The 22,554-nt window shown below is 45.9% G+C and overlaps 2 protein-coding genes and 1 pseudogene across 2 annotated transcripts in view; 2 read left to right on the top strand and 1 right to left on the bottom strand.

The window, feature by feature from the left end:
* Positions 1 to 11,241, bottom strand: part of ZDHHC9 (zinc finger DHHC-type containing 9) — a 36,059-nt gene extending 24,818 nt beyond the window's left edge. The window contains exons 1-2 of the mRNA XM_027836356.1: positions 11,136 to 11,241; positions 8,736 to 9,047 (exon numbers count right to left, since the gene is read on the bottom strand). Coding sequence (XP_027692157.1) covers positions 8,736 to 8,902 — 167 coding nt within the window. The 5' untranslated portion in view covers positions 8,903 to 9,047; positions 11,136 to 11,241. The remainder of the gene's footprint in view (positions 1 to 8,735; positions 9,048 to 11,135) is intronic.
* Positions 10,005 to 11,572, top strand: LOC114023620 (basic proline-rich protein-like). Its single transcript, XM_027836343.1, has 3 exons — positions 10,005 to 10,373; positions 10,451 to 10,807; positions 10,964 to 11,572. The coding sequence occupies exons 1-3, from the start codon at positions 10,005 to 10,007 to the stop codon at positions 11,570 to 11,572; spliced, it is 1,335 nt and encodes a 444-aa protein (XP_027692144.1).
* Positions 11,573 to 20,395: 8,823 nt separating this feature from the next.
* On the top strand, positions 20,396 to 21,976 carry LOC114023612 (annotated as a pseudogene).
* The last annotated feature ends 578 nt before the right edge of the window (positions 21,977 to 22,554 follow it).

Below are 22,554 nucleotides of genomic sequence, written 5' to 3'. Positions count from 1 at the left end.
AGTCGAATAAGCATCTGTCCATCTGTCATGACAGACGGCCACTCATTGGTCAGGATTAGCTCAAGGAGTGATGGGCTGGGCCATTCACTGCCATCCTCATCAAACCAGTCCTGTGGGGGAGAACTAGCAGTGCCCATGGGGGTGACAGCTGCCTGTTAGCCCCTGGGGTTATTGCCTCACGAATAATAGTATTCCCACATAGGTCTCCCTCTTCTGACAGGGACATCTAGGATGTCATGATAGCCTTTGTGCAAAGCTAATTCTGATCCTCTTGCTTTAGGCACCTGCAGTGAGTCAGATCTTAGGCAGATCAGCATTTAATACTACATACAGCTGCAGGAGTCCAAATCTCCTTAAGGTCCCACAGTAAAAATAAGAGATAGGGGATAGGGACAGGACCCAGGATTTTATTGACAAAGGGAACCAGGAAAATCAGAAATCGGGAATCCTCCTCTACCAATGCAAGTTGGCACCTCCTCTGCAACTGGTGGTCTTACAAAGCTGCCTAAAGCAAGGCTTCTTAAACCTTTTCCACTCGTGACCCCTTCAGCGCTTCATAAACTGTTTAATCAGTTTAAGATGCAATGGCTAGAGCACCAAGAAGTTAAGAGATTTGTCCTGGGTTGTGCAACCAGCAAGTCAGTGGCAGGACTCGAACCTAGGTCTTCAGGGTTCCAAAGGTCAGCTCTCTCCCCCCGGGCCACATTGTCTAGAGGAACAGAGGAAGAGGTAGAGCCAAGGTGGCAGATTAGAGGCAACCCAGCTGAATTCTCTCAACATTCCCCTCCAAACAGCTTTAAAATAACGCCTCAAGCCAAATTTTGGAGCAGCAGAGCCAACAAAAGGTCAGGGTGACATATTTTTCCAGCCTGAGAAAATTTAGGAGGTCAGCAGGAGAAGTTTATTCAACACCAGGTTGGAAGCCTGTCTGGAGCTCACATGCAGCAGCAACAGTGGCTGAAGCAGCAGCTTCAGGAGTTCTCAGCCCAGAGAGCAGTAAGGTAGTCAGACAGCCAGTCAGAAAGAGATTTCAGGGGACCCTCTGATGGCACTGGGTACAGCTGGCACTGATTGGTAACTCTATTTTCCATACAGTTCTGGCTCACAGTTCCAGAGGAGAGAGAAGTGCTGGGGGTCGTCACAAGAGATCAATGGCCCTGGTCACAGTTCCAAGGCAAAGAGGAGTACTAGCACCTGTGGCTGCAGGGACCAGGGGGCCTTCCTGGGTAAAGAACAGAGCTCAGACCAGAAGCAGTGACCACACCTGTCCCAGGATCACACCACCTTGAAAGCCCCACCAAAAACTTGCAGACCCCCAGAACTAGCTCTGAAACCAGCAGCACATAAAAGCCTGAAGCTTGGCACAGTGCCTCCCCACCCCCAGGAGAGCAGAGCCCAACTTTAACATAAGGTCTAAAGTCAAGAAATCAGCTGGAAAATGAGCAAACAACCAAAAAAAAAGAATTTGATCATAAAAAGCTACTACAATGGCAGGGAAGACCAAGACAAATTCAGAAGATAACAATGTGAAAACAGCCACAAATAAATCCTCAAAAATGCTAATTGGACCCAAACCCAACAAGGATTCTTGGGGGTCTTAAAGAAATGGATAAGAATAGTAGAGAAAAATTTGAGAAGAAATGAGAGTGATGCAAGAAAATTATGATAAGAGTTAACTTGGTAAAAGAGGCACAAAAAACACTGAAGAAAGACCTTAAAAAACAGAATTGGCCTAATGGTAAAAGAAGTACAAAAATTTACTGCATAAAAGAACTCCTTAAAAACAGAATTGACAAAATGGACAAAGAGGTACAAAAGCTCACTGAAGAAAATAATTTCTTAAAAATTAGAATTGGGCAAGTAAAAGCTAATGACTCCATGAGACATCAAGAAATAAAGTCAAAAGAATGAAAAAAAGTGAAATCTCATTGGAAAAATAATTGACCTGGAAAACAGACTAAGGAGAGATAATCTAAGAATGAATTATCAGACTGCCTGAAAGCCATCAAAGAAAGAGCCTAGACATCATATTTATCAAATTATCAAGAAAAACTGCAGAGGGTAGAACAGAAATTAAAAGAATCCACTGATCACCTCCTGAAAGAGATCTCAAAATGAAAACTCCCAGGAATATTACAGCCAAATTCCAGAACTCCCAGGTCAAAAAGAAGACTTTAAGCAGCCAGAAAGAAACAATTCAAGTGTTATAGAGCCAGTCAGGATCACATAAGTTTTAACAGCTTCCACATTAAAGAAGGAGAGGGCTTGGAATATGATATTCCTAGAAGGCAAAGGAGCTGGGACTAGAAGAATAACCTACCCAGCAAAACTGAGTATACTCTTTCAGGGGGAAAATGGATATTTAATGAAATAGAGGGCTTTCAAGCATTCCTGATGAAAAGACCAGAGCTGAATAGAAAATCTGACAATCAAACAGAAAACTCAAGAGAAACAAAAAGGTAAACATGAAAGAGTAATCATAAGGGTCTCAATAAAGTTAAACTATTTACATTCCTATACGGGAAGATGATACATGTAACTCCTAAGAACTTCATCAGGCAGTTTTCAGAAAAAAAAAATCACAGCTAGAGTCATGAAAAATGCTCTAAATCACTATTAACTAGAGAAAGGCCAATTAAAACAACTCACCTCACATCTATCAGAAATGACAAATAGTAAATGGGATGAGGGAAAAATAGGGATACAAATGAACTATTGGTGGAGTAGTAAACTGGTCTAACCATTCGGGAGAACAATTTGGAATTAGGCCCAAAGGGCTATAAAACTGTGTGTGCTCTTTGACCCAGCAATACCACTACTAGGTTTGTATACCAAAGAGATCAAAGGAAAAGGAAAAGGACCTATGTGTACAAAAATATTTATAGCTGCTCTTTTTGTGGTGGCAAAGAACTGAAAACCTAGGAGATGCTCATCAACTGGGGAATGGTTGAACAAGTTGTGGCATAAGATTGTGATGGAGTACTACTGTGCTACAAGAAATGATGAGGAGGGTGGTTTCAGAAAAACATGACAAGACCTATATGAACTGATGCAAAGTGAAAGGAGGAGAAACAAGAGATCATTGTGCACAGGAACAGCAATGTTGTAATGATCAACTGTGAAAGGTTTGGCTACTCTGATCAATACGATGATCTCAGACAATTCCAAAGGACTCATGATGAAAAAATACTATCCACTTCCCAAGAGAGAACTGATGAACTCTGAGTGCAAATTGAAGTACAGTTTTCTCACTTTATTTTTCTTGCTTTTTTTGAAATATGGCTAGTATGGAAAAAGGCTTTGCATGATTTCACAAGTATAATTTATATATTACTTGCCTTCTCAGTGAAGGGGAGGGGTGGGAGGGAGGAGGAAGAAGAGGAAAAGGAGGAAGAAGAAAGAAGGAAGAAGAAATGCTTCAAAGGGCTCAGATTTCCTAGGAGACTTCATTTACCAATGCAGATGACAGACCCCCTTCACTTTAAAAGATGGCCTTCATGAAAAATTTCCAGAAGGAGGGGCTGAGGCTCTAGTGATTGAGACAAGCAGGCACATCCTGTGTCAGGGGGCTGCTGCTCCAAACTGCCCCAGCTTGGTAGGGCCCGCCAGAGCTTAGGTTCCATTGGCAGAACCTAGGGTTACCTCATGGCCATGGAAAATGACTTGAGTAGAAGGATAACAAAGTAGCTAATGTTTTTCATTATATTATATTATATTATACTATACTATATTATATTATAGTGCTATAAGATTTGCAAAGCATTATCACATATGTTATGTTATCTGATTTGCAACAGTCCTATAGGTCATGCAAATAATAAGAAGCTTATTTTACAGACAGGGGAACTAGAACTTGGAAAAGGAAAGCAGCTCTCATCCTGGATGAAGCCAGGACTTGGAACACAGGTCCACTGCTCCAGATGCAATGCTCTCCCCACTAAGACCCAATACGATATGTCAATCAGCAAAGTCTAGAGTCTTTACCATGTGCTGAGCTGTGTATCTGGGCACTGGGGAAGCCACAGCAATGTATGCTAATCTCTGGCCTGGAAGAGATTACAGTGTAGTAGCAGAAATTTGAAAGAGATTGGAAAAATTTAACAAAATAGGTCCCAGAGCAGTATGAGTGGTCCAGACTGTTAAGTTATATGAGCTCAGAGGAAGGTGTTATCATAGCCTGGATAGTTCCTGAACAGCTGGGCGAGGGGAGCTGGACAAGGATTTGGAAAAAGAAGGGAGTGTCTCACTCCACCTCAATCAGCAGGGTGCAAGCCAACACCCAACTGAGCACTGGGAGCTTTCTAAGACTACAATTCCCCAATTTCCTTAGCATCACTGTTAGCAGTGCTCAAAGGTGACGCCCTAACATCTATGTTCAGGCTATACCAAATGTCAGCTGTTGTGTGGATCTGCCACCCCGTGGGCAGAGACACGGTTAATAGCAGCAGAAATGCTTCTCTTTCAGGGAGAAGTACACGTAGTCATTAATGCCTCTTAATAAGTTTGTGGAGTCTTCATGTCCCCAGTTGTCTAATCTTTTTCCCCCAACTGTCTAATCTAAAAGCCAATACGAAAACTGTCCCAGATGACAGTTCTTTTCACAGGGGCCTGATGTTTATGCAGTCGAAACATCACTGTATTGGCATCAGGAGACTTGGGTTCGATTCTCAGTTATGGCAGCAGTGAGATCTTGGCCAAATCACTTCCCCCATTTAGGCCTCTGTTTCCTTTTCTGTAAAATAAGGGGATGGGACTAGGTGGTCTCTGAGGCCCTTCCAGCTCTAATGTTTTATGATCCCCTAAGAGAAGAACATTATGTGGCAGGAATAACACTAAGTTTGAACTCATTAGGTGACTCTGAAGGAGAGAATCCATTCCCCTCTATGGGCCTATTTCTATCTCTCTGAAAGAAGGAAGTTTGCAGATAATCTGTAAGGCCAGCTCTAAATCACACGAGGTTGAATGTACCTAAGTGTGATGACTCAGTAACTGGACAGTTCACAGGCACCCAGTCACTGTCTCTGAATCCTCCTGACCTGAACCCAGAAAGGGGTTGTTAGCCTTGTTCCATTCGGCCCAAAGCACAGATCTAGGAGCAACAGGAACATTGCAAAGAAGCAGATTTTGGTTCCACGTAAGGAAGAACTCCCTACTCACTAGTGCTACTGAAAAATGACAAGGCTGCCTCAGGAGGCCCTGGATTCCCTCTTACTGGGGTCTTTCAGTGAAGGCTGAATTACTTATTGAAGATGTTATACGGGGGATTCTTGTTCAGAAACGGGCTAGGCTAGCCAAGTCACTTCCAACTCAGAGATTCCGTGATCTGGGCGGGCGGTTGTGTGTTCTTTAACACCAAATCTAGTCTTGGGCAGACGAACAAGAAAGGTTGTGTATTCGAAGCTAGAATTGTACACACATGTACACACAGGTTTCACAAAACAGCTCATCCCCAAAATAGATTTGGAAATCCTCTTCTTTTAAACGGTACTAAGCTTTTTACCTCTAAATTTAAAAGACTGTAGACTCTTTTCCACACACCCCGAAAGTTCTTGAGGCAGAAGAGAACAGAGGGCATATTCAGGCTGTCCACCTGAATTTTCAGGATGTTTTAAAAAAAAAAACAAAACCCAGAACCAAGGTGGCCGCTTTTGAAGCTGCCCCTATCATGGCCAAGCAGCCATGTGGGGTGGTCTTGTCCATCTGAACTGACACACAGCTGGCATAATGTCGCTCAAGCCTTTGCAATCTCCCTTCAAAAGCCACCAAGGGCAGAGGACTATGGTTAAACTTGGACTCCATAAAGCTGAGAATTAAAAATGGAATATCACATAGAATGGTGAGGCCCTGTTCCGACACAATTTGAAGATAAGAACTGGCAGCTATCTGATGTAGATAGTTTAGACAGGTTCACCTGCCTGAAGGCAGGAAACCAGCCTCTCGGTGTCCTGGCCAACTCTAAGATTCTACCAAGCTAAGGAAGCAATAGTCTGTCCTCTAAACCCCATGGTCACCAGATCTGGGGGAGGGGAAGAAATGTGGGAACTTTATAGATATCACAGAAAATGAGAAATCAGGGATTAAATAGTACTACAGAAGGAGGCTGAAGTCAGACTTGGAGTGAGAAGTCTTGGATTCAAGTCCTGGTTCTGTCCCTTATCACTGTGACAGGAGATGAGTCAAGAGCTGGAACAGATCTCAGACCACCTGTGCCCTGATTTTATAAGGGAGGAAACTGAGGCCAAGAGTTACCTTGCCCAAGGTTCAAGGTCACACAGCTAGTAATAGAGAAAAGATTTGAACTCAGATCCAATATTTCATTTCTGAGACTCAGTTTTCCAATACATAAAAATGGAAAAGGGATATTTGCTCTACCTACCTCACAGGACTGTTGTGAAGAGTTTTGTTAACTACCAAGTGCTCTAAAGAAATGAGAGCTGTTACTATCGTCACACATGGAAGCTGTCCTGCTGTTGGCTGGGCAGAAGATAGCTATGGGCCATGGTATGTGAAACATGCTAGGGAGCAAGAGACCTCACTTCTCTCCCCACTCCCCTCATAGCCTACAGAGAAGCCTGAGGGAGGTCTCCAGACTTGGCTTCTGCCTGCTAGAGACGTAACTTCCCCATTCTATTTCTCAGCTGTTGTGTTTACTTCCTTTCCCCTCAGGTACCAATCTCCTCTCCAAAAGAGAAAATATTGACATAGGCAGCTGGGACTCCAAAGGGTTTATACACAAGCCTAATCTTCATACCTGGGCCCTAAACACAAGAGATAAGGGTGGGAGAGAATGTCATCTCAGCAGACTAAAGGACTACACTCAACCTGCCTTAGTCAAAGAATAACTTTGCTAATTATATGCTTTAGCCCTGCCCAAAGGCCTTTGGGAACCAAAGTAGGGAGGTACTCTGCAACACAGGCCAAAGTCTGTGAAACTGAGACCCATGGGCCAGGGCTCTGGATTATTAGCTCACCTGACCAATCAAACCAGAGGCTTACTAAGCGCAGGACTATCAGTTTATTCAGGGGCTGAAAACAGGCTCCATAAATGGTTGTAACCATAAAATTTAATACAGGAAATACACACACACACACACACACACACACACACACACAGAGAACAGCTGCTAATTCAGCAGGAGCCAGAAGAGTTCGGGCTCTGCTGTACCATGGAGAGAGGCAAGGTAAAGACAGAGCAAACAGAACCAGGGACAGAAAGAGCAATAATGAGGGGTGAGGGAAGAGAAAGTGTGAGGTGTATATGTCTTGCACACACAGTCACCAAACTCAGTTGGAACTGGCTGCAATCTTGTTACCTGAGAGGCTACTTTCCCAAGTACTTTACACAGTCAGTGTGAGCAGTAGAGCAAAGGAACCTTTAACAAAAGGCTCAAAAGACTTCACCCTTCCAGATCAGTTAGAAGTTGTGCCCTGATTCATCCAAAACTGCTCCTCAGACTCACGTTCGTCACTGACAAAAACAAGCCTCAGACTCTGGATCAGTATTTAGCAGCAGGGGGGGGGGGGGGTGTCCCTGCAAATGCCCTGGGGATGCTGGGGGAAACCAGAAGCTTTGGAAGATGTGGACCCAGAAAATGAACCCAAGAGAACAGCACCAGTACTAATTATCCACAGAGATTGAGCCCAAAACACCACTATGTCCATGGCTGGCTCCCATTCTGGGGTTAGGGTATCATGTCTACAGCCAAAGGTTCTTGTAGGCCCAAAAATGCCTCAGCACAGTCATACCAAGAGCAAGGCAGTTCCATAATGCCTTGATGTACCACCCTCAATGAGTCCAGTACCCACTACTGCCTAAATGAGAAAATAAATCTACTCAGTGTGTTCTCAGATATAGATGGAATGGGTGGGTGCTTCTGGAGAAAGGAGCTAGTAAAGTTCCCTGTCCAAAAAACATCTTCCCCACCTGACTGCCACAGGTGCCCAATATATCACCCTTATGGATTACTTCTTCTGTTAAGGATTTTTTTTCCCCTATTAAAATGAAAATAACAACCAATGAAAATAACAACAACCTTGCTGTAAGGATCAAATGAAGATAATATCTGTAAAGTGCTTACAGTGCCTGGTAGGTGCTTAATAAATGCTTATTCCATTCCACTGCAAATACCCTGATAACAATTAACCCACCATCATCCATTAATGACTTACTGCATTTTAGTTTACACTTGCTAGCTTTTCTGACTGGACAGCAAGCTAGGATCTAAACGTATGGGACACAGGATAGGGAAAGGATTTTTGGGTTTTTCTTTGTGGGGGGGAGGTTGGTCTTTTTTGGGGAGGGGTAGAGAGAAAGGACCAAGCAGGAAAGAAGATCTAGAACTTGGGGTTGGAGGCAGAAATAGAGCATGAGGACAAGAGACGTCTGAGAAAGGGACCAAAGGACAGAGAACGGAGTTGCTGAACAAAGAAACAGAGTCACCCAAATCAAACATTTCATCCAGGCACTAAGGTGAATCCAGATCCAGTACTATGGGAGTTGGCATTAGAGGGTCTTGGTTATTTTTTCTCTTTCACAAAAAAAGGGCAGTGGAACCACACACACATATACAACACACACAATTTTGGCTCCGAGATCTACTCCAAGGGCCAAAGAACAAGGGAACCATCCATCCAAGGTTCCTACAATGAAGACCCCAGAAAGCAGGGCTTCCCCTGCCCCAACTTTGGGCTGTTACCAGTTAGAATTAGGCAAGTATGCCCTGAGGGGAACTCACTCAAATGCAAAGAAGAGTGTGCAGGTCCCCAGGATGAGGAAGAGAGTCAAATAGAAGATCCCCTTCTGCCGGGCCATCATGACACGTCCATCGCAGCAGAAGGTGTTCCTGCCTGGGAGCTTCTCCCACTTGCGAGTCACCTTCTTCCTCACCACCATCACAGACATGGCTGCAATACACCTCCTAAACTTGCCTTCAGTCACAGGAGAAATGTGATTTGGGTCAAGTCCAGGCTCAGAACCACAGCTGTGGTGGCACTGGTGGTTGCTGCTTCTGTCAAGCCAGACATCATCAAAAATCTGACTTTCAACCCTAAGAAAAAGTGAAAAATGAAAACATAAAAATGAGACCATACCAATGCCCTTTCCCCCAGAGGCAGTACTTACAAGTGGGGGGGGGGAGAGGCAGACTGATTTGTCCCTAACCTGCCAAAAGATAGGATGGTGTCAGTTCATTTGCAAACAGTGCCTTATGAGCATGGAATGACTTGAAAAGAGCCCTGGCTTTGGACTCAAAGGGCCTGAGCCCAAATTTAACATCAACTTCTCTGAGTATCGGTTTCCTCCTGCTCAAAATGAACATTAGGATGTTACTTCTGCTACCTACCCCACAGGGTTATTGCTAAGCTCAATGGAGAAGTCTCGTGAAAGCACTCTGTAAAATCTTTCTTAAAATGAGTTGTTATTCTTCTGCCTTCTACCTCTGTCCCCAATTACTGATGATCAAAACAACACATCTTCATTTTACAGATGACAAAACTGAGGCTTACAGGTTAAGTGACTTGGCCCAATCACACAAGAAATTTCGTTGTAAAGTGAGGACTAGGCATTGACTGGGTTTCCTGATTGCCAGGTGCTTGCTCTTTTCACCCACCTTGCTGTTTTAGAATCATCTATACAAAGCCTGGGGGGAAAATACTGGAGAGTTTGTCCTTCAAGGGACCAAGATCCTGTTCTTTCACCTTCTTTCTATTTACTACCCAAACATGACTCACTTGAGGGGATAAGTCACCCTCTGGCATGGATGGGAATTTCTGGACACAGCCACATGATGCATGCACAATGTATTTGCACAAACCAGATTTGCCCTAACCAAACACTGTCTAAGCTCCCTCTGGGTCCCGGAAACTAAGAGAGTCCTGCTGGTTCGTTTATGGGATCTGAATGAAACCACATTCCTGAGGAAGACAGACCTCTAGGTATAGGGCACTGACTCACTAAGGTGGGAGAGAGAGGGTGGGGGAGGGCTTGGAGGTAGGAAGGAGCAAAGATGGCAGCAGCAGCAGCAGCAGTTGCTACGAAATGGGCAAGGTGCTATGTGGGACAGTCGGGAGTGGCCCATCTCGATTCCCTGGGGCCTAAGCGCGCTCCCGAGCCGAACCTCCCCCCTCCAACAACCCCTCAGCCCACCCCCGGCAGCCCAGCCCGCTCCTCGGAGGTACAGAGGATTGCAGCCTCCTCCACCACCCCCGCCACATGCTGGGAAGAGGAGAGGGAGGGAGCCAGGGAAGGAGCCGGGGAAGGAGCCGGGGAAGGAGCCGGGGAAGGAGCCGGGGAAGGAGCCAGGGAGGGCGGGCAGCAGGCGGGAGGGCTGCCGAGGAGAAACAACCCACAGGAGGCCGCCGCCGCCGCCGCCGCCGCCGCCGCCGCCGCCGCCGCCGCCGCGGGGCTGGCCCCGCTCCAGCAGGCGCTCACAGCTCCAGGCCATGGTCGAAGGGGCGATGCCCGAGGGGCCAGGGGAGCAGGGAGGGGGAGGTGGGCTGCGCTGTCCCGGCGGGGGACAGGGGCACCACGGGGAAGCAAGCGGCTGCCCAGTGGCGTCGAGCAGAACAAAGCTCCGAAGCCGTAGAAGAAATGGACAGCGAGCGGCAGCCGCCCGCTCCGAGGCCCAGCCGCCTCGGGCGCGAGAGCCCTCCGCCCGCACCCCGCACCCCCAACGGCCGGAGCGCCCCCTCGAGTGAGAGGCGAGGCGAGGAGGGGACGCCCCCCGCACTGCGCGCGCGCACATCACTGAGCCCGCGCAGCCCTCCCCCGGCCCCCGGGCCCCCCACCCGCCCCCCCGCCAGCCGGCTGGCGCGCGGACACACACACACACACACGCACACACACGCGCGCACACACATACACACACACATACATACATCCACACACGCACACACAGCCGTGCGCCCCGGGACGCCCCGCCACGTGCCGCCACGGCCACGGCCACTGCCAAAACCACAACCACAGCCCCGCGTCAGGTCAGGTCCCGGACTCCGCGGAGCAACTGCCGAGCATCCGGGACAGGCTGTCCCCAAGCCGGCCGGCCGAGCGGCCGGCCAGCCCGCTGGGGGTGGGGAAGGGGAGCGGGAAGCATCGGCACAGCGGGAGGCAATCACGACCAACGCGACCCCCTGCTTACCTGGCGACCGGGACTGCGGTGGGAAAGGTGGCGTTCTCCGAGAGGGAGCGAACGATCTCGGCGGTAGGCAGGGGTATAGGTGGTGGCTCCTTGGCCCCGCCCCGAGCCCCGGGCTGCCGCCGCCTCCGCCTCCGCCTCCTCCTCCTCCGGGAGGGGGCCGGGGGGGAGGGGGGGGATGGACCTTTGCCGTCGGGAGCCACGGCCAGCTGCGGCCGCAGTCCACCGCTGGAGGAATGGAAAGCTCCGCACGTCAGCCGGCAGCTCCAAAGGCTGCCCGCCTGCCATTGGCCGGCCCCCTCCGGGCGCCTACGCCCCCGCCCTCCTGCCCCGGATTCCTATTAGTTAATAGGCATGCCACTCGACGGCGCCTCCTCCTCCCTCCTCGCTCCCCCCGCCCCCTTCCCCCTCCCAGTGCCAGTTTGCCCTTCGGGTCCTAGTGCCAATGGGCGTGAAGTGCCACTTTGTCACCGAACCCACGCGGTGGGGGGCAGTTGGCGACGGGCAGGGTGGGACTGGGGCCACCAACGGTGCGGAAGCACCTTAGTGAGCAATGAATGGAACGCTGAACAGCCGCTCCCCCCACCAATCAGGCCTCTACCCCTCCCCACTCCCTACTCCTAGGCCTCCTCCTTGTTTTGAAAATGATACCCAGGAATTTCACTTTCCAAAACACAAGGAAATCATCTCAATTCCTTTCTCGAGCTAAGCTCTCTCAACCTTGAGAAGTACCATAGTATTGCAGGAAATAACACTGGATTTTAAATTAGAGGTCCCAGCTTGAATGTCCATCCCTCTTATCTACTAGCTATATGACATTAGACAAGTCACTCCCCATCATTCAATTTCTATATCTGAAAATGGAGGGAGTTGCAAAGCGTCATCGTGCAGTGGAAAGAGCAACAAACTTAGAATCAGAGGCCACTAATCAATCCCAATTCTTCCAATTACTACTAGTGTGACCTTGACCAAGTCACTTGCCTGGTTTCCTCATCTTTAACATAAATGGATTAGACTGGATGACCTCGAAAATTCCTCCCAGTTCTACTTCTATGATCCTGTGACTAATTGGACTAGATGACCTTTTGGGTCCCTTTCAGGGCTAAATTCTGTGACTTCCCACATCTTGTTCAAAAGATCCTACACTCTGCTTCCCATTCTCCAACCTGCCCTCCCCCTCCCCATATATATCTAAAGCTTTCTGAAAGGAACAAGATAAGACTCTGGAGGAAAGAGTTCACAGGACAGTATGTGCATGATCACCATTGCCAAAACTGAGACTCCCAGCTGAGTTTTTCTGAGGGTGTCAGCTTAAGGGCAGGTAATCAAAATCGCCACGCCTTCTGCCACCACAGAGTGTGGAACATCAAGGTAGATCCACCAAAGGAGAAGGAATGGGACTGTCTGAAAGCAGGCTCTTCAGCCCCCCTCCCCATACTATGAAGAATATCTGTGCTACCAATGCGTGGTGGGGAAGGGGGTAGTGAAAAGGATTCCACAGATTTGAAGGGGCTTAGAATGAGAGTACTGTGTACCATATAATACAGTCTGGCAGATGTCTAACATACTGATCATGGACAGTTACTTCTGTTTGGTTTCCTCCCCCTATTAGACTGTAATCCCTATGAAGGGGAGGGGCACAGATCTGGGCACTTCATAAATGATTGTGTTGAGGAAATCTACAATGCTGCTCTGGGGACTATATACAAGTTTAAGAATTATTTCACTGAGAGAGCTTAAAGGGAACTTAGAAACCATCTAGTCCAATCCCCCAGTTTTACTTTAGAGGAAACTGAGGCTGAAAGAGAGAAGTGTCTTGTCTAAGATCAATCAAACCAGTAGCAAGTGGCAGGGCCATTACTTGAATCCAGGTCTCTCTGGTTTCTTCTGACTCCAAGTCCAGGGCTCTTACTGCTGAACCACACTGGCTATTTCTTCTTTATAGTGTTTTCTATACATCCCCCAGCTGGGATGTCAAAGAGCCATATAAGGATAATTATATCTGGTTTCTTCATGAAAACTTTCATTCAAGAATTTCCAAAAGACATAAACCCAGGGGGTGGAGCCAAGATGGCGGTGGGAAAGCAGTGACTTGCTAGAGCTCTCCCCCAAACCCCTCCAAATACCTACAAAAAATGGCTCTAAAGAATTCCCAAAAGACAAAGAACTTACTAGGTAGTTCTATCTTCTGGGAGAGGATGGTCATACCTGTATTACTGAAGAAGCTCAGCATTTATGCAGCAGAGTTTCCTGGGCTGTTCCCCAAGCCTGGAAAGCTCTCAACCCTCATCCCTGCTTCCTTAGCTCCCTGGATTCCTTCGGGTCTCAGCCAGAGTCGCGCCTTCTGACAGAAGCTTTTCCCAGCCCCCCGAAACTCAGTTCCTTCCCTCCGAGATCACTCCAAATTTCTCCTGGCCATTTTCTCTTTGTGTAGCCTTGTCTCCCCCATTAGACTGGGAGCTCCTTGAGACGAGAGACTGTTTTTTTGCCTTTCTTTGTTATCTCTAGCACTTAGCTCAGTGCCTGGCACATAGTAGGTGTTGAATAAATGCTAGATGACTAATATATGATGCCTCCTGGAACCCCTACAGTTTATAATAATTTGTTTATTCCTTACAACACTCTGTGATCAGTATTATTTCAGGGTACAATTCTCACTTTCTAGTGGAGGCTATTACTAACTCAACCTCATAAGACTGGAGGGGAGAACAAATTCCTTCAGGCCCCACCCTAATATTCTCCAAGGCAATTCTATCCAGAAGCCTCAGGTAAAGGTTCAGCTTCCCTTACTACATGGCTAGGCACAAGCCCTTCCCAACATTTGGAATGCCCCCCCCCCCACCATGAATTCCCTCCAAGTTTCTAGAGTCCGGCTTAAAAGCAACATCCTTTATGAAGCCTACCCTAATCTCCCTGTCCTAAGGACCTTCCCCCTCAGAACTCCCACAACACTTTGTGACTTTCTTTCCATTTAACAATTATTATTGTGGATTACAGTTATTTGCGTTTCAAGTATTGCTGAAATTGAATAGGAGAAGATAAGGCTGCATCTCCTTTGGGAAACTAAGCAATACTCTCAAAAATCCCAAGCTCCTCTCTAATTTAAGAGTGCTCCAGTGATGCTAGATGACTTCCATTTATGAAATACCCTAATCCCAGAAGAATCAAAATCCCAGGTGACCCCAAAAGACAATGGAAAGATGCATGGTGAGTATCATAGCATGGTCCAAAGGATGGTCTACACTTGAGAAGTTGCATAAAAGAAATTATCTACAGGGAATACAAGGTAAGCAATTAAACCCAGTAAGCTTGTGCTCCATAAAACCAAGAACACACACTGCTTTGTGAAAGGACTGAGCAAGATTGCTAGGTAAACTGGATGATGCTATGGATAGAGCAATAGGCCTAGAGTCAGAACAAACCTCAGTTCAAAGCTGGCTTCTAGCACTTACTAGGTGCATGATTTAGGACAAGTCACTTATGTTTATCCCAGTTCTGTAACTGTATAATGGGAATCAGAAGAGTACTTACCTCCCAAGGTCATTGTGAGAATCCAATGAGATTATATTTGTGAAGTACTTAACACAGTGCCTGGCACATGGGCAGTATATAAATACTAGTTATCATAATCATTATTATTGTTATTATTATTATTATTATCATACTGAAAATGTTTTTTCACAAACTATCTCTAACAGTGTGATATCCAAAATACATAGGTAAACTTACACAAATATATAAGACCAAAAATCATTCCCCAATAGATAAGAGATCAAAAAATATGGAAAATTTTTCAAATGAAGCAAGACAAGGTATCAACAACTACATTAAAAATGTTTCAAATCACGAATAATAAGAGATATACAAAATAAAACAACTTTGAGGTCTCACCTCATGCGAATCAAATTGGCAAAATGACTAAAGTAGTCAATGTTGGAGGGACTATAGGAAAACAGGAGGACTAAAACACTATTGATGGAGCAATGTAATTGGTCTTACTCTTGGGGAAAATCATTTGGACTTGAGAAAAGTTGATACTCTTTGATCTTTTGGTCCCACACTGGACATCAATCTCCAAGAAAGTGAAAGAAGTCCTTTTTGTATATAGGTCCCTACCCAAAATATTCATAGTAGAACTTGTTTGTGGTAGCAAAAACTCTGAAAACAAAACAGCTACCCATTAACTGGGGAAGAGTTGAACAAATTGTAGTTTGTGAATGTAATGGTGTGGTGGGGGGAAAAAGCATTCAACTGGGAGTCAGAGGATCTGGGTTTGAATTCTAGCTTTGCTATTTACTGCCTGGGTGATCTTGGGCACTTCACAACTTCTCTGGACCTCAGTTTCCACCTCTGTAAAATGAAGGGGTTATATCAAATGGTCCCTATAATCCCAGGACATGGATCTATATTTATATGTGGCTAAGCTGCCTGGGCCATCACCAGTCCTCTTGACTTATGTCTTGCCACTCAACTCTGATGACTCTGGAGGAGAGAGTGAGGCTGATGATTATACATAGCCCTGCCTCACTTAAATCTAATTCAGTGAATGAAGGATGAACAACAATCTGTGAGTAGTAGCTGCCCCCTGGGGACCCAACTGGCTTCTGCTCTTTCTTCCTTTTCCTCATCCTCCTCCTGTCCCTTTGTCTACAAGGAGAGCCATACCCTTACATGCAGGTGCTCTCTCCAAGGAATATAATTTTTGATGGATTATACTTTGCAAGGTATCAGGAATTGGGGGCTAGATTTGTTTTCTTCCCTATTTATTTATCCTATCATTATTTTTTTCAAAAGCTGGGATAATTAACTCTCTTGTCTTACATAATTTCATTTATGATTTCTTGAAACATAGCTCTGAAAAAACAGGCTTTGAAAAGGCTCATTGTGTTTCAAATGGAGCTGCTTGACCAAGCCTTTAAACCCAAATCACTCTGGCTTTCACTGATTGTCCAATAATAGGTCCCAGCCCAAACCTCTGCTGCCCATTGTTTGGGTTTTGATGGCTCAGAGTGAGTGCAAAGTAGCAATTGTTTTCTGTTCTGGCCAGAAACTCTGAGGGTCTTTCCCCTCCCAGATCCACTCAAGGCAAACTAAGCCATCCTTTGTCTCAATTCTTACCTAGCCTTTAGTCGTTGAATGAGTGAATTGAACTCAGACAAAGTGAGACCTGGGAAAGACCTTAACTTAAAAAGGCCAAGGTCTCCCCCTGCATCCTGGGCCATTGCCAGTCATCCTGACCTATGTCTTGCCTTTGGACTTTGATGATTCTGGAGGAGAGGGTGAGGCTGATGACTTTGCACAGCCCTGCCTCACTTAAATCCAATTCACTTGCAAGTCAAGATATCACCCTCCTGATGTCCTTGGACCACCACCACCAGCAACAACAACAACAGAGTTGATTAAGCTGCACTCCCCAACCTATCCCAGGAAATTGACTACAGGCCCCATGAACAATCAGGGTTGGATCCTCCACAAACTGTAGGTACTTAATAAACATTTGTTGAACTGGCCTGCTGTGACCATAAAGAAGCAAGGAAAAAGGGAAAATGCATGCCCTTCTCCCCTAGTCTTCAGGAAAAATAGTCTCCCATCCCCAGACACACTTCTTCTGTGCTACTAAAGAAGAGATTGGGTTCATATGAGGACCCAGGTGGTCCCAGAATAGAAGTGCGCTAACAGCGCGTTGTGAGGCTCCATTCCCTCTGTCCCTGCCTGTCTCTGGCCACATTCCCCTCAAATTCTGTATGCAGCTGCATGGGCAGTAAGGCTTATTATATTACCATCATTCAGTATTTGTGCCCAGCACTCAACTCAAATGACATAAAATTTAAATTGGCAAGCATGGAGCTGCACTTCCTTCTTCATAATCACATCCTTTGACACAATCATAAAATTCTTTCTATATTATATGTGTGCGCATACACATATATTTCAGTGCCTTTGGCACACTTTCATCCCCTTCATCTCCAGAAATATTCATCCTTAGGGAGTTGATTTGAGCTTTGGAAAGAGCCCAGAGTCTGGTGACCAAGGTGGGGGAACAAGCTAGGGAAGCTCCAGCCCAGCCGAAAAATGAGGTGTGACTCTAACGTCATTCGACTGGTTTTCTTCAGGACTTGTAACTTGGCTCTGAAGGCAAGTGCCCAAGAGGAGGCCTTCCAGGGAGGTAGAGGATTACCAAAGCTAATTGAGGGCTCACTGATACAATGTGGTCGCTGTAGCCAATATTTTGACTTAAAGTGCCTTTTTTTTTTTACAAGTGTAATTCTGACTAACATGAAAGGATACACAAGAAAAAACTTGATGCCAAGCTCAGGGAGAAAGAAAGTGACAAAGTGTTACCAGAAAATCTACTGTGATGTCAAATGAAGGGTATCTTTTGTTTTTGAAAGTGGAAAGTCTGATCACTGGCAGCATCATAGGAACCCAAGTAACAAAGAAAGAATTTGGATCCGGTTTCTCTGACTGTCCTTGCCCTACTCCTCACTAGTATGGGACTTGTCCATCAGCTCTGCTCATCTCCTCACTTCTGGCATCATTCCAGGACCCTCTTGAGTTACTCATTACCTCTAGGGATCAGTTGGTAGGCTGACCACAAGGGGAGCCCCCTGCCCCAGGGGTAACCTGCAGGTCATAGGGGGGCTCCCTTTATCTGTGTGGCTTTCTTCCCCAGACTGTATTACCTATGCATGGTTCTGGCTGGCCATATTCAACCCAACACACAAACTCTATGGTAGGCAGTAGGCCATGGTATGGGGATCAGAGAACCTCACTTGATTCCTAGATCTTCAAGTTATTTAACTATGTGATCTTCAGCAAGTCAGGCATCTCCTTTTGGGGCCCTGGTCCCTTAATCTGTAAAATAAGGGGGTTGGACTAGATTTCCCTCCGAGCTCTTGATTCAATGTGAAAACTTTGAAAAAAATGAACTAAGCAAAGCTAAAAAACAATAAACTTAATGATGACTACAATATAAATGGAAAGAACAAACACCCCAAGGGGCAGCTAGGTGGTACAGTAGATAGAGCACCGGCCCTGGAGTCAGGAGGACCTGAGTTCAAATGTGACCTCAGACACATAACACTTACTAGCTGTGTGACCCTGGGCAAGTCACTTGACCCCATTGCCTAACCCCCCCCCCCCAAAAAAAAGACCATCATGGAGGCAAAGGATAGTAAGTGGCAGTGAGAAACAAACATGGGCCCACTCCTTCCTTCTGGCCTGGGTTGTCACAGGGAATGGGAAGAATAGCCTTCAATGTCTTGAGGGACGTGGTGCCCTTAGTAGAAATCCAGGTTCGGTTAGCATGTGGAGGTAAGAAGTATGGAGATTTGGTGGAAAAGGAGAAGGAAGAGGAGGAGGAGGAGGAGAAGGGAATGGCAGGGGCTTGCACCCAAGGTGGTGAGCCAGGAACACAGGCAGAAGCGACCCTTGGGTCATACGGAAGGAGGATTGCTCTATCAGCAGAACTTGCAGAGTATCACCAGATCACAGAATTTGAGAATTAGAAGGCATCTCAGAGATCATCTAATTCCTCCATATGGGAAAAGAAGCCCCACTCCACCCCACTCCACAAATGGTCATTCAGCCTCTGATTGAAAACCTCCAGTGACAGAGAACCCATTACCTCCTAACGCAACCCATTCATGTTTTGGAGGGTAGATCTGGGCCTGATTTCAATGTTACAAAGTCCTTGGCCTCTCACAACGTCCAGCCATTGTTCCTGGTTCTGCTCTCTGGGGCCAAACAGAAAACATTGACTCCCTCTTCCATACCACAGTACTTCAGATACTTGAACACAGCTCGCATGTCCGGCCTCAGTCTTCTCTTTGTCCAAGCTAGAATCCCAAGTTCCTTTGATTGTTCCTCGTGGAACCATCCTGGCCACCCTTTGATGTCCTTCCTAAACTGTGATGCCCAGAACTAAGCATAGATGAGGTCTAACCAGAGAGACTACAGTATCACTTCCTTATTCCTGGAAGCTGTGCCTCCAATGAAGGTAGTCCAAGATCATAGGAGCACATTTGGCCTCCATATCATCCCGCTGACCCATTAAAATTCATTAAAATCTCCAGATCTTTTCTAGACAAAGTGCTGTCTCACCACGTCTCTGACCCTCCCCCACCCTTTTGTACTTGTGACGTTGATTTTTTGAACCAGTGTTTATCCCTGTTGAATTTCATCTTACTCTATTCAGTTCAATGCCCTAGTCGGTCAGAATCTTTGGGGAGCCTGATTCTATTGCCAGGTATATGAGCTGTCACTTCCAGCTTTCTATTAATCAGCATGCCACCTATGCCTATATCCAAGTTCCCGATAAAGATGTCAAATAGCACATGGTTCATGCACAAACCCCTGGGGCACGACACAGGAGACCCCCTGCCAAGCTGACACTGATGCATTAATGCTTTGAATCTGGCCACTCAAGCAGGGCCAAATCTATCTCACGGTGTCATCCTTTAGCCCACATCTCTCCATCTCTTCCACAAGTATATCCACATTCCTGTACCAGTTCATTCAAGAAGGACTGGGGATCTGGAGATTTTCACAGAAGATGCAGACAACACAGGGATGTTTAAAGCAGCAAAGCCTTTATTAAACATGTTCCAACTCCCACAAAGGAAAGGTTTAACCTAACAGGAGACATCTGGGGGTGGGAAGGCAGGTGCAAGAAGGGAAAGCTACGGGCAGGGCCATCACAGACCTCAAGTACAATGGCCTTTAAGCCACAGTGGTAGAAAGAAGGGGTCAACTGATAATGGCCCTGCCTTCAGATAATAGAGTAGCTCTGACAACTCTCCATCACTCCTCCACGTCAAAACAGGGTCCAACTAGGGTCAAGGCATCTCCAAAACAGAGCATCTCAATAACATGAGCAGGGGCTCACTTGGGGGCAGATCAGTTTCCCATCTCTGTTTTCCTGAGCAGACAGATTGGTCAATATGGTGCCCAGCTCCATAAGCATGAGGAATTACAGGTACAGTCTCCAGAGAAGGGCAGAGTGGGAGTAACAAGCAGGAAGAAGGAGGCATCTCTGGGGGAGGGAGGAGGAAGGGAAGGAAAAAAGATTACATGATAACTTTAATATCTATTTAAAAGGAATAGCAGGTTATACATAATAGCTTTTCAGTTTTATGTACAATCATCTTTTTTTTTTCTATTCTACTATGTTATGGAAGTCTTGTTTTATTTCTTAAGTTCAGAATAAAATAAATTAGCAAAAAAATCCCAAACAACCAAAAAAGGGGGCAAGGCCTAGAGGAATGACTGCTGGCAATGAAAAAGCTAAGTCCCCAAACCAGAGAGGTCTGGGGGATCGCCACAGCCCCAAGGACAGGAGTGAGGAGAGAGAAGAGCACAAGCTGGTTTCCTACTCTAGAAGTATCAGGTTTGTGGGGCAGCTAAGTAGACAGAGCACCAGTCCTGGAGTCAGGAGGACCTGAGTTCAAATTTGACCTCAGACACCTATTAGCGTGTGACTCTGAACAAGTCACTTAACCCCCATTGCCTCCAGGGGAACAAAATTAAAAAAAAAAAAGAAAGATCAGGTTTGTGCTCTCTATGGAGGGCTTACATCATTCTATAAGAAGTGGTCAGTTTGCTAGCCGTCTAGGGGAGGGAGGGGGAGAAAAATTTAAAACTCAAAAGCTTATGGAAGTGATTGTTGATAATTCAAAATAAATTAATTAAAAAAATTGAAAAAAAAAGAAGTGGTCAGCTACCACCCTACTGTCTCCAGCTCCAAAGTCACCACTGGACTGATTAGTATAAGGAAGACCTTAGCTTCACATAGCACTTTAGGATTTACAAAGCACTTTTCCTCACAACCACTAGGTAATAATAACAACAATAATGACCATAATCACTGGCATTTTTATAGCCCTTTAAAATTTGCTAAGTTCTGACCATAATGCTGGATATTTGTAGGTGCTCAATACATACTTGTAGACTGATTACATTGACAAATTCCTGAGTAATATCTTCACATCGCACATAAGGACCTTAATCCTAATGCTTTGCTTCAAAATCATTTAGTGAGTTGTCCCATAATAAAGCCAGGTACAGAGAAAGAGAATAAGGTGGGGGGGGGGGCAAAACAAGTATTTATATAGCACCTACCATTTGTTGGGCACTGTGCTCAGCACTTTTTATAAATATTATTTCATTTGATCCTCACAACAACCTCCAAGGTAGGTGCTATCATGATCCCCACTTTACAGTTAAGAAAACTGAGGCAAAGAGAGGTGAAGTGATTGCCCAGGGTAATATAACTAGTAAGAATCTGAGGCCACATTTGAACTCAGGTCTTCCTGACCTTAGGCCAGTGCTCTATGCAATGAGCCACCAGCTACCTTCAGGAGGACTTGAATAATGTGGGTCATAACACCCCCTTCCCAACTCCCGTCTCCCCCAACCCATGGACATTGTTCATCAGGCCCTCTTGGAGATGACATATTCCATTGGCAAGCTACAATAATGGGGCCAAATGACAGTCCTTCTCAGGGTGGAGTAGTTTGTTTTTGATAATTCATTTCCCAATGGATCATCCCTTCAAACCACCTGAGGTTGCATTTCCAACCAGAATTTGCCATCCAAATATTAGCAGTGATCAAGACATTTGTCTTGATACCCTCCAGTCACAGTGGCGTCTAGTACTAAGGATTTCAGAAGTATTTTTGTCCATCTGTCCTCTGTGGTGTGATCCCAATCCAGATGATCTTTCAGTGCCTGACATCACACAGATCTACAAATCAAACAGAGAAAAGTACAGTAGTCTAGCTCAGAAATGGACCAAGAAGTATGCTATGGAGCTAGCAAAATTATGGGCTACTGTCTACAAATAGAGGAGGAACTCTGAAAGAGAATCCTTTGGGATTTCCATGTCACTGCCCAGGCGTCACCTTCACCTGCTTTGGTGATGCTGTGTTCTACATGCTTGGAATGATAAAATAAAAATACCCTATTTCCTGGACCAACACTGACTCCTAGCAAAGAAGCATGTGGGTGTGGTACATGTGGTGTGTGTGTGTGTGTGTGTGTGTGTGTGTGTGTGTGTGTGTGTGTGTATGTGTGTGTGTGAGAAGCCAATCCTTCAGCCATTTGCACATCATCCACCAGGATTGAAAGCCTTCAGTTTAATTTGACTCAACATTGGTAACCAGGAGGATTTGAAGTCTGGTGTCCTGGTTGTTCCTTCCGTCAAAAAGGCCATGCATTTTCACTGGCTACCCCCCATGTCTGGAATTCTCTCCCTCCTCACCTCCATCTCCTGGCCTCCTTCATGTCTCAGCTAAAATCTCATCTTCTCCGATCCCCATTAATTCTACTGCCTTCCCCCTGAGATGATTTACAATTTATTCTATATATAGCTTGTTCTTACCTAGTTGTTTGCATGTCTGTTTTTTTGGCATTTATTTGTATC

This window comes from Vombatus ursinus, unplaced genomic scaffold (assembly GCF_900497805.2).
Source record: "Vombatus ursinus unplaced genomic scaffold, bare-nosed wombat genome assembly UNPS02004437.1, whole genome shotgun sequence".
NCBI lineage: Eukaryota > Metazoa > Chordata > Mammalia > Diprotodontia > Vombatidae > Vombatus > Vombatus ursinus.
Note: the sequence above shows the minus strand (reverse complement) of the source record. Positions and strands in the feature narration are given on the sequence as shown.